Here is a 19756-nt window from a genome sequence, read left to right on the forward strand (position 1 = left end):
TAATACCCCATGAACAACAGCAGCAGTGCTCCAAGGTCCCTTTCTTTTGGTCTAGCTCTAATGACTCAGATTCACAGAGAAACAGACCAGGAAAAAAATCAGAAGCAGCAAGATTTGCAAGTATAAATATTTATTAAAACTTAAGGCATTAGCCCTCGCCTCTGACACTACTGGGCTTCAGGGAAATTTCAGAGATTATAAATTGCAGAACTGCTGATCTGAATTGGTAGGAGGAGTTAGTCATAAGAAACGCCTTACACTAAGGAAATCACCGGCGTAGGCCAGGGAAAAAAAATAAAGAGTACTGCCATGAAAAAAGGCAATATATTTTTTCGCCTACATTCATTTGTTAGAAAATGAAGAAAAGGATCAATTCTGATCACTTCTGCTGATTTTTTAACCTCTTCTTTTTTTGTTTTTAAAAATGGGATGGTGGGGCGGCCAGGTAGCACAGCGAGTAAGAGCACCGACCCCAGTGTCGGGACGACCTGGGGATCGAATCTGGGCTCAGACACTTAGCACCCACCCAGAAACACCTGGCTGTGTAATCTTGAGCAAGTTACTTAACCCTGATTGCTTTAAAAAAAAAAATAATGGGATGGTAGGGTGGCTAGGTGGCACATTGAATAGAACACCGGCCCTGGAGTCAGGAGGACCTCAGTTCAAATCTGGCCTCAGACACTTAACACACACAAAAAAACCTAGCTATGTGACCTTGGGCAAGTCATTTAACCCCAACTGCCCCCCTCTCCAAAAAGCCAAAAAAAAAAAAAAGATGGTGCTCTGGGAGGGGAGCATGGGAGAGATGGTGGGGGAAATGATGGTAATAAAAATCCAAAAGACATCAACATTTATTTAAAAGAAAAGAAAATGACAAAGAATAGTTAGCTACTAAGAGTTAACTATATAGTATAGTTCTCAGCACAGTAGACATAGGAGTCAGAAAATGTTTGCAAACTGTCTCTAACCTTTAACCATTGTGATCATGATGAGGTCTCTGAACTCCTCTAACTCTTAGTTTCTTTCCTAATAATCTGGGAACAACACTAAGTGCTTTGTAACATTTGAGAGGACTATGGAAACAGATGCCCCCATTATTATGGCTTGCTATTATCATAAAGCAATTTGGAGGCAATGAGTAAGAAAGCACTAATTCAGATCTAAAAAGAATGCTGTCAGAAATCTACAACAATGAGACAACTGCATTTGCTTTTATGCAAAATGGGATAACAGGTGACAGGAACGATCATGGATTCTCAAACTCCCTCATCTTACAGAAGATGTAACTGAAGAAACTTGCCCAAGGTAACAAAGGCAGTAATCGGAAGAGTTGGGAAGCCTCTTTCTTAGACCTCAAATATGATCTCCTTTTCATTCTATCAATCAAGAATGTCCAAAGTCTCCAAGGAAATATTTTCACATTTGTCCTCGCCCTACATTGCTTCAATAGCAATGCTTCTAAGCTGTGTCGTAATGGCTTGAGTTGTGTCTTTATAGAGAGGCCTGACACCATTTCTACAGCTACAGATTGTAATTTCCTTCTGTCAGAAACCAATTTAGTAGATATTTTTAGTTGACTACTTCATTAGGTTTCATAAAACACTAAGTAACCGTTAGTCTACTTCCTAGTTAGTGAGATAAGACTATATTTTTTAAAGAGTATTATAATTCGGCAAAGGCACAAGAATCCAATTTCTAGGAAGTATATTGGAGAAATTCCCATGATACTAAGTTGGTTTCCAGAACAAACAGGCCACTGTGGTTTCTTTCTCTTCCAGAAAGACATATACTACACCATAGACAACAGGGCAAATGCCCAGACTCTGACCTCAAAATCTAGTTTTAAAAACTCCAGAGATGAAAATAAGAACACCTATTTTCTGTAAACCTCGATGAATTCATCTGTCCTCAATTCACTCTTTCAGCAAAATGTGTGGTTTTAACTTGTTCTGTCAAAAGTCTGTTTCCATTACCTACTCGGTCTCATAAAATTAAAGTTATATTTTAAAATATTATTATGTATGTGTAAGAAAAATACATCATTTATATACTTCATATTTTTTGAATGTTTCATGAGCTCCTATGGTTGAACCCTAGCAGGTAGAAAAAAATCTCGGTCTTAAAAGTAGGCTGGAATTTAATTAAAACAGTAAAGGTGTCAATGTTGGTGAACTATTGTGTGTGTGGTCTGACTAGACTCAACCTAGGTTGCCTCTCTCTTCTTAAGCAAGCGGCATACCAGGAAGGCAGCCCACCCAGGTCCCTGAGAATCCACAGTAAATTATTTTTTTGCTTGGTGGCCTAGCCAAACAGGAAAACAGCAAGATGAAACCACAGGCTGCCTACCTATCCTCCTGAGTCTCATGAGGTTATATTTGGGGGTGTGGGAGGTGTTGGGGGGGCAAAGAGGGTATTGGGAGAGGGAAGCTTCTGCTCAGTTCTGCTCCCACCCCCACCAGAGACAAGAGGGAAAGGACAAAGACACCTCTAAATAGAAATATACCCTTGGAATAAACAAAAACACGTTTTTTACTCAAACTTACTCCCAGGATCTTCCTTTGGCAGCGAACACATTCAGGGGCAAAGAATTTCTCATAGCACAGTTCGCAGTACAGGGCTCCCTTCTCCTCCACAAATCCAATGTAAGCCATGGTGTTTTTGCAGTGGGCACAGTTAAACTCTTCCGGATGCCAAGACTTTCCCAACGCCACTAGGAAAGGTCCTCTGTCAGAAGAAATAATTTCAATTCTCCTCAGAAACATAACATCCATATTAGCACAGTACATCACCTACTGTGTGTCAGGCACTGTGCCTGGGGATACAAAAAAGAGGTGAAAGATAGTCCCCGTCCCCAAGGAGCTTGCCATTGTATGTGACTGTTATTAACCTATTAATTAATGTATATTAACCTATGCCTATTGCAAGACACACTGATTAAACTATGCCTGCTATTTTCAATTATGATGATGATAATAACCGCTCACATTTATACAGCTCTTACTATATGCCAGGAACTACAATTATTATTTCATTGGATCCTCACAATAACCCCAGAGGTAGGTGCTATCATTATGCCCATTTTACAGATGAGGAAACTGAGGCAAAAAGGGATCAAATGACTTGTCCAAGGTCACGAAGCAAATGTGATGTAGCTAGTGTCATAATGTGGAATGATGAACAAGAGAACTGAGTTCAAGTCCTGGCTTTGCCAAAAAGATTATATGATCCCAAGCAACTCACTTCATCTCTCTGTGGCTGACTGATTTTTTTCCCCCTTCTTCAAATTTTTTTCAAAACACTTATTTCTCAGCTTTATTTAAACACAATCATCCCATCACAAAATGAACACTTAAAAACCCTAAAAGACACACAGTACATTAACTACTCTGATGTATCATGGCTTATTCCTACTTACCATGAAAGGGGGCTTAATTTAATTTAAAAAGAAATGTCCTTTGCTGCACATTTGTTTCAAAGGAACAAATGTTTAAAGGAGGTTTTATTCCATTAGGCATGATACAGTCACAAACTGATAAGATGGGTTCAGTCTGCTTAACAAGAATCCATTAGATAGCCATATCTTGGCATCAGGACCACAGGGATGGATAGACCACTGTAGGCCTCTATATAATGTACTTTTCCTGCAGCTATAACATAATACCTTGCATTGATGGAGGGCCTTTATCTCTGAGGTACTTTTAAATTTATTATGTAATTTGTGCATACAACATTCCTGTGAGATAGAACAGGGCAGTCATTATGAGCCTGATTTTACAGGCAGGGAGACCAAACGGAGAGGTCAAATGATCTGCCCGTCATCAAAGTCATCAGCGACTAAGCCAGAACCTGGGGAGACTGAGAATTAGCCCCATATTGTATCCAGTTGGTCACAGGAACTGAGAACTTCACACCAACAATCAGAATTGACTTAATGACCACAGTAGAAGGGAGGGGATATTGGACAGATTATACAGCTATCCCTGAATGTCATGGGGGTTAGGGGCATGGTGCTCCCATGATCTCAAAAATCTGTGTCAAATTTTTTAGCCCTCCCTTCATACCATAGAAGAATTGTGCAATATTATGACAGTTAAAATATATTGATATTATACAATTCTATACATATATTTTATGCATGTCTCAGTTTCTAAACTTTTTTTCTGTGTTGTCTGCTATCCTATGCAAAGCTCCCCAAAATTCCCTTTTAATTTCTTATGCCAACATGTGATATATCAAAACCTCAATAGGGAAAGTCACAGTGTAGACAGATTAACTGTAAGCACTAGAAAGCTGACTTCTAGGCAGATGACTCAGTGACCCAGAAATAGAAAAAAAGCATTAAGATTTTGTGACATTTTTCTTATTTGGGGTTCAGAAATTAACATTCTTTCCTTTCTTTCTTTAAAAAGAACCAACTTCTCTTGACTCTGCTCTCCATTCCTACAGTCCTTGAGAAACTGAAATGGCATAATGTTTAACTGTAAGACTTCGAAAACATTTATCACAAAAGTGGGATGAAGACAATCATCTGAAAGGGGCAAGTGTAGAAATCCCCATTTCTACTAAAGTGGCTGCAGACTTAGAAATTACATTAAATAAAACTCCATTTCATTCGAGTCCATCTCCAGGGCAGTCCAACTGTTTCCTTTCATTCTGGTTAGTGGGAAAAGCTTTTTAGAGGGAGTGGAAGTAAACAGTTTTGTGAAAACTGCTTCTGAACCTCTAAGAAATAATTCTCAAATGTCCTTACCTGCTCCCTGACTCCAGATTCCTGCAGGCCTGGCTGCAGTGCCCACAGTCACCTGCCCTGATGCCCTCCAGCCTCCCAGTACGGCCACCTTCCCCATCAGGGCCCTTTCAGGTATGTATAGATTAACTAAGCCAAACCTTTCCATATAATAAAGTGCTCTCTGTGTCAGCACTGACTAATTTACGGCCTCATTAACACCGTACTGACACTAAAGAAGTTCATATAATTCCAGATAGGATTAAGTTTCCCTCTGCCTGCACAAGAATAATAGGCTCGGACATCTACAAAGTATAAGATGGGATTCAACCACTTCCAACAATGAATGTTGTGCACCCTATGAGTCCTCAATTAAATACTTGTTGATTGACAAATGCAAGGAGTGGCAACATCTGGTTCACTGCCCTCGTAATTATGGCTAAAACCATAAAACCAAACTTTTTAAAATGGCCCCATCCTCTAAAAATCTTATGATAAAAATGGCAGGCAGAGCAGAAATGCCAGGGAAAGAATACACGGAAATAGCAAAGGCTTGTAAGAATGAAGGCAGAAAAATTAAAGAAGGAAATATACAGAGGTAAGGACCTTCCGCTGATTCATGGGAGGGGAAAAATAATCGAGGGCTTCATAAGTGAACAACTTTATATTCCGCAGGAGTAGGGAATACAGGGCATTCTCCTTGTCCCCTTTTAAAATAAAAAAAAAAAAAACAAAGCAAAGCATAGAGCTCTATTCAATTAATATAATAAAAATAATATCCTTCAGTTCAACATATTGGTTCATACCCAAAGCTGTCTTCTCATCTCCATACACAGGAAGGTGGGAGACCCCTAGGCCTTTTAACCCTCATATTAACTTCAACTGTTCTAGAGGCAAATACCCCAAATAAGGCCATTCTTCTTCTTTTTGGTGTGAAAATACCATAATTTCCAAAACTGTCATTTGTGATTTCCAAAAAGTCAGAGATATTATTCCATGGAGGAATATCATTCCTTTGTAACCTTCCCAGACAGGAAATTTCAAGCTTTTGCTCTTTGAAAATAAGAGTGAATTTCAGAAATACCTACATCGGGGCGGCCAGGTAGCACAGCGAGTAAGAGCACCTGCTCCAGTGTTGAGAAGACCTGGAGATCGAATCCCGGGCTCAGACACTTAGCACCCACCCAGAAATAATAACTGGCCGTGTAACCTTGAGCAAGTTACTTAACCCCAATTGCTTAGAGGCGGCCAGGTGGCTCAGCGAGTAAGAGCACCAGCTCCAGTGTCGGGATGACCTGGATCAAATCCGGGCTCAGATACTCAGCACCACACCCAGAAATAATAACTGGCTGTGTAAACTTGAGCAAGTTACTTAACCCCGATTGCTTAAAAAAAAAAAATACCTACATCTCCAAACTTGGGGGGTAGCAAGCAAAATACTTTTCATAAACAGTAGAGGAAAATTTTGTTAATATTTCAATCTAGAGTGTTGCATTAAAAAAAATTCAAGCAAATATTTATCCTGAAATGGACTCTATTCTCAACTCTAACTCTTAGAATCCCTAGTTTACATCAAAACTGGGCAAGCACCATTTTCTGTAAGCTTTTTCCTGATTTTCCCCAGTAGTGAGCACCTTTCCCCATTAACCTTGCATTTACTTGGTATATATATTTTCTGTGTACTTATGACTATGTCTCCTCCAATAGAACAGAATCCCCTTGAAGGCAGGGACTATTTCATTTTGTTTTTATATCCCCAGAACCACATGTTTGTTTGGTCTTTTCAGTTGTTTCTGATTCTCTCTGACCTCATTTGTCGGAGTTTTCTTGGCGAAAATACTATTTCCTTCTCTAGCCCATTTTACAGATGAGGAAACTGAGACAAACAGGGTTAAGTGACTTGCCCAGGGTCACAGAGCTAGTAAGTGTCTGAGGCCAGATTTGAACTCAGGGAGATGAGTCTTCCTGATTCCAAGCCCAGTGCTCTATCCACTATGCCACCAGGGGTCCTTAGAAGAAGTTCAATGAATATTTTTCATATGTTTGATCTAGAAACCGAAGGGGAAAGAGAAGAGTGTGAGGCATGCACAGAAAAAAAAAAGATAAAGATAGAAAGAAACTGAGATTTAGGGGGGAGGTAATGAGGGAAGGGCAATGAGATACATAAACACAACACAAAGGCAAAAAAGGGACAACAAAGGTAGACACAGTAAGGTATCTTTTGTTGAAATTTTTTAAAAACCACATTGGTGATAGAAAGTATTTTACTTCCTACCCAGAATTTGGAATGCTGGGGGGATTGCTAAATTCATTCTTCATTATTTTCAAAGGACAAAATCTTTAATTTCCAGTTTGGGAAGATGAAACAAATAACAACAAAAATATTTGCATGGAATCACATACTTCTGTCTTTGAGGAAATTACAAATTACAACTTTGGAAATTTTTGCATTTTCACAACAAAAAGACAAAAATGATGCCTCATCTTTTGGCATCTGCCTCCATGCCAGATGAAATTAATATAGGAGGCAAGGGATCTTGGGACTAAAGGCCTTTCACTATGCCTAGAGTTCCTTCTCCTCTATCAGACTCCCTTCTGTCTTCCTTTGTTGGTTAAGGTGATGCCTAGAAAACACCAGAATTAGTCAAGTGACTAATTTTTAAGCGCTTCTGTGAAATCATTCAGCCACACTGGTTTCTTAGCCCTTAGACAAAATAAATGGCTGAATTTACTGAATTTTTCACTTTTGCCTTGGTGTCCCCTAGATACATGGTAAACTTCATGGGAACAGAGGTCAGATCAAAAAAACAAAAAGCATTAGCATACATAAGAAGAAATCAAAGTTCTCCTTTCTCCCATAAAACGGTAAAGAAGAGAAGTTGGAATATTGCCGGTAAATGTGTATCAAATATTCAATAGATTTTAATGAAGTTAAATTCTACAGCCAAGGAAAAAATTTTTCATTTGGACCCAACTCCCCAGATGTAAGCATATATTTCAGCATACAATAATTTGATTGATTAAATTTTATCTCTTATATCCACAATCTCTCCTAAATTTTTAATCTGTCCTACAGGTAGCTGCCACATTTATAGTCTTAAAATACAGTACTGACCACATTGTTTCTCTGCTCAAAACTCTTCAGGGGATCTCTATGGTCTGTAAGGGCATTTTCTCTTTTTTTTTTTTTTTTTGCTTTTTGGAGAAGGGAGGGCAGAGCAATTGGGGTTAAGTACTTGCCCAAGGTCACATGGCTAGTAAGTGTTAAGTGTCTGAGGTTGGATTTGAACTCAGGTCCTCCTGACTCCAGGGCCAGGGGTCTATTCACTGTGCCGCCTAGCTGGCCCTGTAGGGGCATTTTCAACCCTCCCCAACCTGGTTTTTATCTTTTAGTATAACTTGCTTCCTTCAAAGTTCAACTTGTGTGACATTCCTACATGACACTTTCCTTAATACCCCCTTGAAATAACTTTATTATTTATTTATTGCAAACATTGTATTCCCTACCCACACATCCCCACACTAGAGTATAAGTTTGTGGAGGACAGTGTTTATTTTAACACAATGCCTAGCAATAAATATTTGTTGAATTGAAGCTAACAGTGAATCTAGGCACTAATTTGGAGTAGGAAGGGATGCCCTACTATAACAGTAAGACTAAAAAAATTCTCAGTAGGTATCTCCTCTAAAAACACCCCAATGCCTGCAAAAAGAAAACCCCAAAACCAAAAATAAACAAAAAACCTCCAAAACACATAAAACCAAAATCCCAGCTATGAGGCAGGAAATTCTATGTAGTACAACTCAGGAGAAAACTTTTCAATATGTCAAGAAAAAAAAAAAGAGGACCGTCTAGCAGAATATCACATGCAAAAAAACCAAAACAAAACAAACCGCCCCCCCAAACAATAGAGGTCAGGTTTGGGGGATTTAATGTGTATTTTGAAGAAGGAACCTATTTAGGACCAAAATTTGGGTGGTTGAATCTTCTGAGTTCTCAAAAACATTATTTTTATAGCTTCATTAGAAAAACACATTTTGGGTGGCTAGGTGGTGCAGTGAATAGAGCACCAGCCCTGGAGTCAGGAGGACCCAAGTTCAAATCCGAACTCAGACACATAACACTCACTAGCTGTGTGACCTTGGGCAAGTCACTTAACCCCAACTGCCCTGCCCTCCCCTCTGCCAAAAAAAAAAAGTTTATTAGGGGCAGCTAGGTGGCACAGTGAATAGAGCATCAACCCTGGAGTCAGGAGGACCTGAGTTCAAATCCAGCCTCAGACATTTAATGCTTACTAGCTGTGTGACCTTGGGCAAGTCACTTAACCCCAATTAAGAGAAACAAATTTTGCTTTGCTACCTGATGTCAGTAAGTTTTGCATGATTTTGAAATCATTATTAAGGATTAATGATTAACAGTATAAATTAAAGCATCATTAAATCCAATAACAATTTTCAGTTTGGCAACCCCCAGTATTGTAGGCCACAGTTGTGACTATGGAGAAGGTGTGTGAGAGAATGTCACTTGCGCCAACTTGGACTTTCATCTAGGAAATGCTGACTCGAAGGTTTGTATACCATGATCATGTTCTTATGAATTCTGAATCTACCACAATCTTCCCAAAGTGCTGTAAGGGCTGAGAGGACCAGGTGAAGGTGGTCTCTTAGTGTTTTGTGATCCTGATGAGCCAGTCTCCCTTCCTGATACCCCCTAAGTACATGGAGCTTTAATGCTCAATGGATAGCAAATATGTAGCTAACAGAGACAAAATAAAATGTAATAGATGATGAATGAGCATGAAGAGAGGCCAGGCATATCTAAATATCAGTGATTTACTAACTATGCATGCGTGAAAATTACCTTCTGGACTAGCCTTAAATTTTAAAGCAAATGTGAAGTAATTCCACTGATTTTTCTTACTTTCTCACTAAATTAGCTTCACTGAGCCAGAGGCTGGCTAAAATAATATGATATATATTTCGTGACAACAAACTAATTTGACTTTTTGTCAAAAGCACTAGTCAGTATACACACAATGCCACCGACAACTTGATACCTTTTCCTCCTTAACAGGTGTTTCTTCTCCAGGTCTTTTGTTGTAAACAGTATTTTCTTTTTTCCAATTACATGTAAAGACAGTCCATTTTTATAAGATTTTGTGTTTCACATTTTTATCCCCCCTCTCCCCAAGAGATCTGATATAGGTCACACATGTGCAATCATGGAAACATATTTCTACATTAGTCGTTTTGTAAAAGAAGAAACAGAACAAAAGGAAAAAGCCCCCCAAAACAAAAAAAAAAGTGAAAACAATATGCTTTGATCAGCATTCAGACTCCTTAGTTCTTTGTCTGGATTCTCTCCAGGTCTTTTGTGACTGAGCATTAAAACTCAGGTAAGCCTCACCAGCACAAAAAAATATCTCAAGCCTTACAAGTGTCCCTGAAAAAGTGACTTTGTTTTGCAAAAAACACAAAATAATGGCAACATGTACAAGTAAAAAGGCTAAAAATCTCTGCTTGGGCTGTGGTATTATTTACTGAGATAAATCAGTGCTCTGATAATTAAACTAATCATTTAAATTATTTTAGACTAATATTAAATTATTAAAACTAAAATAGCAAGTAAGCAAACAAAAACCAAAACTGAAGTAGTTAAAAAATTTGAAAGCTGTTAAGCCTTCTTCACAGTCTAAAACCCCTCTTCCTGGGGCCTAGACTATCCCTTGTCCCCTGCCCCAGCTGTCACTCTGGTCTGTCTCATCCTGGACCTCCTGAGCAGCGCTGGGCCCAAGCATACACTGTCTTTCTCCAAGATAGGGCAAAGGCAGAGGAGTGTTTGGGATGGAGAAGAAAGGATCAAGAATTTTAATTTTATGCTTCCTATGTTACCTGTCATAGCCTTATCTTTGTTCTAAGTTTCCGGGCATTGAAATAAACCTGAAAAATTAACTTCCCTAAGTTTTATCTATACCTCTGAAAGTCGGTCTTTTTGAAGTTTCACGTGCAATCATCTTTTTAAAAAATTATACTATGTTATGGAAACTCTTATTTTATTCCGTAAATTAAAAATTAAATAAATTAAGCAATTAAAAAAAAAAGAAATCCTATCATCAAAGATCTCTGGAAAAGCAAGCACATATGCCTCTGCAAAGTTTGGATTCAGTCAACGGGCCACACTTGAGAACCTAGAGGGCCACAGGCAGCCTTGAGGCCACAGGTTCCCCATCCCAGGAAGGGATAGAGTTGGCCACCGAGGCAGGAAGGACTGACACCTAGCTATATGCCCTTGGCATATCACTTGACTATTCAGTGTCTCTGACAACACTCTGAGGCAAAAAGCAGAACAGGAGTCAAATTGCATGGGTAGAGGGAGTTTCTTCAACGGGAAACCAGTTTTATTTTATTAACCAGTGAAACCATAAGTTCTATGTGAAAAAAATCTCTTATTCTTCAAATAAAGAAGAGAGTTGGTCCTCACTACAAAAAGGCTGAAGTGCCCTTGCAGGCCAGGTTATATCCAAATGCCTTCCTCGACATTCAAGAACTGGCCCACCCCATCTCTGTTTCCAGTCTTATCACCCAGATGTTACCAACATGAAATGTCTCTTTCAGTTGGTAAAATAGTCCCTGACACGGAAAAATAATCCAGGACTTTTCAGGATCAGCATGATCTGTGGTAACAAGCTAATTTTACTTTTTATCTAAAGCTAAGACCATTCTTAATGTGTTAGAGGTCATTCATAACAATCCACACCCACCTGATGACCTGGTTACACTGGGCGCACATTGGAGTGCGTTTCCCTGCTGGAATGTGTTCGGCTCTCTGCACATAAGTGTCTTGTTCATTTAGCTGAGGCTGGGCCGGGCTGGCTGGTGCAGCTGCTCCAGATGGAATGATGTTGTTTGAGATTTTTCCAGTTGATGGAGCTAAGGACAAAAATTAAGAAAATATCATTAGGAAAATCTTGTTCTGTATTAGCAGAATATTCACATTAACACCCACAAACAAACAAATTCATGAACGAACAAATACATAAATAAATATTGGTGTAGGGGAGAGAATCTGATATATTTGTTGTAGGGTCCATCTACCCTCCAGTAATTGCCCATCTCATACATGTAAGATATTCCAACATATGTTTCTTTATTAGCGAAGACGACCAGTGATATCATAGGGTGACATCTTGATGTGCTTAAATTGCACACAAGTGAGGCCGAGTTGTTCAAAGTCATCAGCTTGCTTTCTCTGTTCCCGAGTCACTGAATTCCAGTGGCAGGACAAAAGGTAAGTCAACTGACAAAGGCCCAGGAAGCAGTAGATGACCTTGGCATCTTTGATGCTGATCAAGCTCTAAGCACTCCCCAGTGCCTACTTCAGCCACCTTCGCGGCCATTAGAACAAATTGTTTTCATTCATCCAATCCAACAGGGAAAAGCTTGACATGCATGGTGTAGGTATCACCCTAACTTATTCCCCCAACTCCAACTTATGATGAAGGACCATGTGTGAATGCTAACTATAGTGTTTTTAAGAATCTTGAGTCTGGCTAAGGAGAGTTGAGCTGTCAGAAATTCTAGTCCAGGAACAAAACAGCACTCTTTTCTTTCTTTTGTTCTCTCTTTCTTCCTTTCTTTTCCTTCTTCCTTTCACTTCCTCTCTCTCTCTCTCTCTCTCTCTCTCTCTCACGACATCGATCAGATGTCCTAACCCCTCCCTCCCCCCCCCCCTCCCCCTCTCTCCCTCCCCCCCCCCTAAAGCCCCTTATGACTTCATAGCCAAACAAGTGCATGAGTGAGCCCCTGAACTCTGTGAATTCTTCAAAATTCAGCTGCCTCCAGGAAAGAAGGCCTCTATCTGTGGTAGAACAGACCCAATAAATTTACAAAGTCAATCATGTGGTAAAAGCAGACTCTTTTTCCACCCACCTCCCAACATGACTGCTTTTCTTCTTTTGCCACCATCAGCCTACCTATATCATCTATCTACACCTATACCTACACCATCACCTATCAATATAATTCTTAAATACTCCAAGTATAGTTCTAGAATATAGTTCACACCTTTGTTTCCATATCAATCATTGACCTAGAACCCTAGGTAAGCAAGAAAAAATAATAAAATATCACTGATTCAAGTTATACATGAGACATTTCCTACATAAAAACTGATGGCTAGAAAATCAACTCTGGTGTTCCTCCCTGAAAACTTGAAGCACCCCCTGGTCCTTGAGCCCTGCTGAGGATCAATATGACTGTAAAAAATATCTCTCAAGATTTTATTTAGATAACTTAAGTTTTATGCATGAGCAATGATTTACCATTTACCACAAATAGTAAGTAAGTAAACTAACTCCATCAATTATCCTTTTTAATGGAAAAAAAAATGTCCTGATCAAGAAGACAGCATCCCAAGAGTAGCACTGCCCCACATTAAGTGTTATACACTAATCAGAAGACAGTACTACAGTCTGAAGTATGAAGGTTCTATGGCTTTGATGAAAAGAAACTCAGAAGTCCAGATTTTGGAACCAAAAGGGCCTCAAAGTTCATATGGTTCACTGTTTTTTTCAAGAAGATAAACTGATACCTAGTTTTATAAATGAGTGCCAATTGTGGCATTCAGTGGTTAAGTAACTTTGCTCAAGTAACAGTTAATATTTTGTGGGAAGTCAAATCTTGCCTCCTAAATACAGTTTTCTTTCCACTGTGCATGCAAAGACCTATTTCCAAATTGTATTATAATCATCTGTGTACATATCTCAACTTTCTAATGACTAAAAATTCCTTGAGGGCAGAGAATATGGTACTTTTCACATGTGCGTTCCCAGCAGTTAACACAGTGCCTTGTGTGTAATACATATGTTGCATTAATCAAATCCACGATGGCATCACTGTATTACAGCACAATGACAATGTTTGACTGTGATGATTGGAAATTATCAAAAAGGGATGAAATTGTGTTTAGTTTATTCTTGCAATGACTTTTATTGTATTGATAATATGTTGGTCTGGGGAAAAATTACCCAAATCCAAGGAGCAAACACATCAGAAAGCTAGGAAGTTTCCTGGATGCATAAAGTTTGATTTGACTTAAAAAAAAAGAACATCAGCATGAAAAAATCCAAAGGGTACTTACTACATTGCACACATTTTAGACTTTTTCATTGACGCTGATTAGTACTTCTAATGACCATAGGCTTGTACTGGAAACAAAAATGACATATGCTTCTTCAAGCAATAACCAAGGGACAACATACATACTCAATTAGTATTTATAATATGTGAAGATAAGAGACATAGGGGAGGGCTTCTGCATACCGAAGGGATCCCACCCCCCCAAAAAGGACCTACAGGATGACATGGACATGAGTCATACAGCATTAGATGGTGCCAGTGAGTTGGAATTTGGATCTTGGAAGAAATAGCCCTATCAATGAGACAACAGATCCACTGCAATGTTAGAGATATTCAGCAAGCTTACAGAAGGTTTACGGCAAAGTCACCGACTTGAAGGTATTTCTAATGGGGATTCTTGAGAATTGGGATTCCTTCTTTTCCTCTGTATTCTTATCAACTAACACAGTGTTTGGAATATAAGAGGCATTTATTGAATGACTGCTGATTGACTGTTCTGGTATGGAGGAGAGGGGAAAAGAAGGTGGAAAAGATAAGAAAATAGAAAGGTCAAAGGCAAATATCTCATTTTCTGTAATTGGGTTGAGGGCACTGGTAAGCAAAATTCACTGTTAATCATTTTCCATACCACCTGTGCTAGATTTGCCATAAGTCACCCATCCATGCCCACTTTGCTCATCAAATACTAATCCTATCTTCCATCAATTTTTGCTGAAGTTTTGGGTTTGTTTCTCTCTCTCTTAGCCAGTTCTTGAAGATCATCCAATATCAAAGCCCATGAGGCAATTTACAAAAGCCTCAAAAGATAGCAAATGGACAATGAACTTCACCCAGAATTAAAGAGAAAGACTGACTTTGTGAAATAGCAAAACTCCTTTAATGACCTGTAACTTCTTGCTTTTTAGTATCAATATTCTACTGATATGATAAAGCTATAAAAGTCATGAAATAATAGTCTCTGAAAAAATAAAAATAACTATTTCTCCAAGGTCAGTGGAGAGGTACATAGTGGAGGTAAACACTAGAAAGGAAGGAAAAACTAAAATAAAGGATGCCATCAAAGAAATGTATGGATCAAAAAAGAATATGGGGGGAAAAAGTGTAGAAAAAAGGTGAGAGATAATGTGTCCCAAGAGTATTTTAGTAATGTCAGGAGAAAGCCAGGAAGGTTCCTAGCTTATTGCATGAACCTCCAAGCATAAATTTGTGGGGAAACATGGAAACATTAAAACAAGTAGCACAAATGCTATTGTAAATAGTTGAAAATAAACAACTGGTTTATAATAGAACTGGATGATGATTATGATACAATGGGTTAAAATTTATTTTTAAAGAAATTTGTGCAAATAAGTACCCCCTACATAATACAATCAACTCACTGAGCTACCATAGTTTACAAACCACTCATGGGAGCTTTATTTTAACACTGGGAAGTATGCAGTTCAAGTTTTATTATTTCTAATTTAGAAGTCTGGAAAGATTCAGTGACTTGCCCAAGGTCACAAAGTCAGTAAGTGGCAGTATAGGAATTAAAACTAGAGATCTATTCATTTATTTATAAATATTTATAATAAAACAACTATTTTATTTATACAATTTGTACATAAAATTCATTCATTCATTTAATTAACTGATCAATTAATTTGTTCATTTATTTATATCTTTATTATTCATTATTTATATCATTAACTCAATTATCCATATCATTAACTCAATTATCCATTCATTTTTATGAATCTGACTCCACCAGAAAGTTGAGGAGTTGCTGTTAAATTCCTTCTCCTTGCGTTTTCTTTTTCTTGTCTTGTCATCTCCAGTTCTGGCATACTGTTTTTCTCAGTCAAGGTAGGCTTAATAGCTTAAATTATTTACTTAAATGGGTATTATGTTCTTTAAAACTTCTGAATCAAAATATTTTAGTTTCCTATAAAAATAGTATTTTCCCAAATAATGTCTCACTGTACAAATTGCCTTAACCATTTTCAACTAATGGAGCGGTTGTTTAAAATTATGAGCCAATCGTATGAAGCAGGATTGGTCACTCTGGGGAAGGAGTGGGCAGCTTTGGGGTTTGTGGCTCCATGACCTTAACAGGGCAACACAATCATCAGCCCAGTATCCTGCAACTGTTCAAGCCTGAATCCATGTTGCAGCTCAGACTTCATGTTTTATTACTATTGATTCTGAACTCAAAACAAAACAAACCCATGACTGAGAATGGAGAGTAATCTGGAAAGCCTGGCATCCTGTATTTTTAATGTGAAAAAAAGTATGAACAGAAACATGTTTCTGAATAGTAACACTGGCAAATGAGTCCAAGCCAAACAGGCACTGAAATAGCAGAGATTTAGAGTTTTGGAGAGGATTATAGAAACTACCAGATTTAATCTTCTAATATCAGAGATGAGGAAACTGAGAGGGGTAAAATGATTTGCCCAGACTCACACAGCTAATAAATGTCTAGGTATGGATTTGAACTCAGCTCTTCCTGACCCTGGGCCGCAAGGTGGCACAAGATGAACAATTTCATGGGTTCAAATCACTTAATCCTGTTTGCCTCAGTTTCCTCATCTGTAAAATAAGCTGGAGAAGGCAATAGTAAAGCACTTCCATATCTTTGCCAATAAGACCCCAAAGGGGATCACAAGAAGTCATTACTGAAATGACTGAACAACAACTTCCTGACTATCCCATCCATTAGGAAGATGGCAGTTTCTAATGATGACAAAGTTACACTCCTCTATGATATGAAAAAAACTGGTACAATTGGAAAAGAGCTATTAAAAATAACACTGAGCTAATGCAGTTGTATATAGATAACAGGGTCAATTCATACTAAGTCTCTGATCCTCTTAATTTAGTTTGCATCTAACATCCCAAGGAATATGGTTTCAAAAGGATGGAGGGCATTCTTATACAGACTGGAACCAACATGTTTGAGCACTTTGATGTTTAAAATGGGAGGAGAGGCAGGATGAAGAAAGATGTCTTCTCTCCTGAAGACATCCCAAACAGATGGCAGGCTAAAGTAGCGTCTGAACATTTTGCTTGTCTGGTTCATTACGTGGAGAGCATACGCAGCAGCATATGATTCATGATTCAAGTATGAAATGACACACAGCAGAAATGGATGGGGTTTACAGTGGCCAAATGGCAGATTCGGGGCAAAGTACAGAGCTTTTTGGGGGAAGGAGGAGTAATGTAATTTATTTAGTAACCAAGATTTTCTTTTTTTCTTTTTCTTTTTCATTTCTTTGATTAAAAGTTGACTCAGCCTGATTAAACCATTATCATTTCTCAAATGGCCGAGAATGCTGGTATGTGGGCCGTGAAGAATTGGAACAGGTGCAACCAAGGCCAAATATCCAAAATTTCTGCAACTTCAGAAGGTTTGTTTCTTCTGCTGGCAACTAAGCTTTCAACTCTAAGAGCACAGATTAAATGGGATGTAGAGTGTCTTAATTAAAGGGGGCACAGGGGTTTGATTCAGTTCTGTGTCTTTCAATGCCCTGTATCACATACCATCCATGATTTGGCAGATCAGATCCCACAATTAAATCCCCTGGTATTACACAGCAATCCGTAATAACTGTGAGGAACAAACCTGTATCTTCCTAGTTAAAAAAACAGGGCAAACTTTCACTAACTTGTATTTACTCTCAACCTGCAAAGTCAAACGAATGACTTTAGTTATTATTATTTAGTTATGACATACAGGACAGCCGTCTAAACAATAACAACAACAGAATAGAAATTTGATACAAAGCTATAGCGATTGTTTCCTTATCTCCCCACCAGAAAGCTGGGTGGCACAGTGGACAGAGTGCTGGGCTTGGAGTTCAAATTCAGTCTCAGATACTCACTAGCTGTGTGACCCTAGGCAAGTTACTTAACTTTAACCTCTGTTTGACTCAGTTTCCTCAACTGTAAAGTTTCCTCAACTTAGAGAAGTAAATGGCAAACCACCCCAGTATCTCTGCCAAGAAAATCTCACAAAAATAAGGCCATTAAGATTCATGACTAAATGACAACCACCACCACAATCGCCTCCCCATTTCAAGGCATCAATATCCTTCTAGTTACCAAGTTTGAAATTTCTGATCTTCATTTTCTTTTTTCTTTTTTTTTTTTGGGAGGGCAGTTGAGGTTAAGTGACGTGCCCAAGGTCACGTGGCTAGTAATTGTGTCAAGTGTCTGAGGTCACATATGAACTCGGGTCCGGGTCCTCCTGCCTCGAGGTCTGATGCTTTATTCACTGCACCACCTAGACGCCCCTCTTCACTTTCTCTGATCTAACCTACCCTATACCAAATCAGTTTCAAAGTCTGCTAGACTCTCCCTCCACAACATAGTCCATATTAAACTCCTCCATTTATCATTCACACGGTCTAGGTCAGACCCTTATCCACTCTTGCCTGGAACACTGTAATAGTCTCCTAAATGGTTTCTTTCCTTCCAGTTTTCTACCTTTCCTAATACATTCTCCTGCTGCCAAAATATGCTTCCTAAAAGCATCCGTCTAACAATGTCACTCTCTTGGTCAATAATCTTAAGTGGCTCTCTACTGAAAAATTACAAAGTCATTAGAGATTCAAAATTAAACCCACAGGGGTAAAAACTAGACCTAGCTTCATTGGTATAGGATGCTCTCTGGTGAGGAAATTGTCTCCTGGTGCAGGTAGGCACCCTTTCTGCAAACTTATAGTCTCAGAAACTTCCTTAGAGTCCTGGAAATTTAAGTAACTGGCCCAGATTCTCATAGCCAACATGTGTCGGAAGTGGGACCTTATTACTTTCAGTTCCCAAGCTGCCTCTCTATCTAATATACTATGCTGTCTCTCAAAAATATAAAATGCTTCATGAGTTTTTGAGTCATCCTTGTGGAGGGGCAATGCTAAACATTTCATTCCAATCTTGGAGTATGTACTGCCAAAGTAGCACATGTATTCGATCTTATTCCAGCGTACCTTTTTTCTGAGTTATTTTACATTTAATTACTTTCATTTTAATTTAATTATTTAATTTAATTTCCATTAATCTGTTTGTCATATTTACAATGAAAAGAAACACTTCATATGTCAATGGCCAGGGATAAATAGTGAGTTTATAGAAAGAGAAGATGATTTGGTGCATTTTTTAAAATAAAATGGATAATTTGTATTTTTTTCATTTTTTAAGATATTGCCCCCTTTCAGGTTTGGACAATTTTGTTGATGAAGGGGTATAGAAAACTGTGGAAATTTTGAGAATAAAACACTGAAAAAGCAGCCTAGCAGAGAAAATAAAGGCACTTTTTTCAGGATAAATATGGCCAGAATGTCCTGTTTCCTAACATTTAATTTGAATATGACATAAACTGTGTGCCTTAAGTCACGCTGCTAGTAATAACTGTCTGAGGCAGGCTTTGAACTTAATAATAGACGGCAAACTGTACTTCTTAGAACTGTTGGGTGACTGTGGGACAAATGTAAATTACCTAGTTATGGTATAAATGACAGAAATATGTATTTTTTTACTTTGTTCTCTGTGAGGAAACTCATCTAACTCATGGCAACAAACAAAAATACATCTTTATAGAAGAGCTCAGATCTGACAGCGGATCTCATGGGATACTTCCAGCTGGATCTAGAAAGAAACCTAAGCTTGTGCTGCCAACTACTACCAGAAAGATTGGACTGGATGACAATGGGCTTTAGACTTTGTTTTCCTTTTTATTGCCACCCATTTCTAGAGAGGTGGAAACCCTTCAGTGTCTGGCCATGGGAGCCAACTGAGAAAAGTGCTGCAGATTCTAGGTCTAGGGTTTCTTCACTAATACCACCGAGGCAGCCTAGAAGAGGAGAGGTCAGAGAAGATGAACCAGCAGAGAATCAGTAAATTGTTGTAGAGATT

The 19756-nt window shown here is 38.5% G+C and overlaps 1 protein-coding gene and 1 pseudogene across 8 annotated transcripts in view; both read right to left on the reverse strand.

The window, feature by feature from the left end:
* The window catches only part of PDLIM5 (PDZ and LIM domain 5), a 221990-nt gene that overhangs the window by 15392 nt on the left and 186842 nt on the right, over window positions 1–19756 (reverse strand). For all 8 annotated transcript variants that reach the window (XM_069094458.1, XM_069094503.1, XM_069094475.1 and 5 more), the window contains 2 exons: window positions 11488–11656; window positions 2544–2724 (listed from right to left, as the gene is read on the reverse strand). In XM_069094458.1, coding sequence (XP_068950559.1) covers window positions 2544–2724; window positions 11488–11656 — 350 coding nt within the window. The remainder of the gene's footprint in view (window positions 1–2543; window positions 2725–11487; window positions 11657–19756) is intronic.
* Window positions 18706–18805, reverse strand: LOC138171237 (U6 spliceosomal RNA; annotated as a pseudogene).

The sequence above is a fragment of the Petaurus breviceps genome, unplaced genomic scaffold (assembly GCF_028583685.1).
Source record: "Petaurus breviceps papuanus isolate PSGF00001 unplaced genomic scaffold, PetGlider_PUasm1.0 126, whole genome shotgun sequence".
NCBI lineage: Eukaryota > Metazoa > Chordata > Mammalia > Diprotodontia > Petauridae > Petaurus > Petaurus breviceps.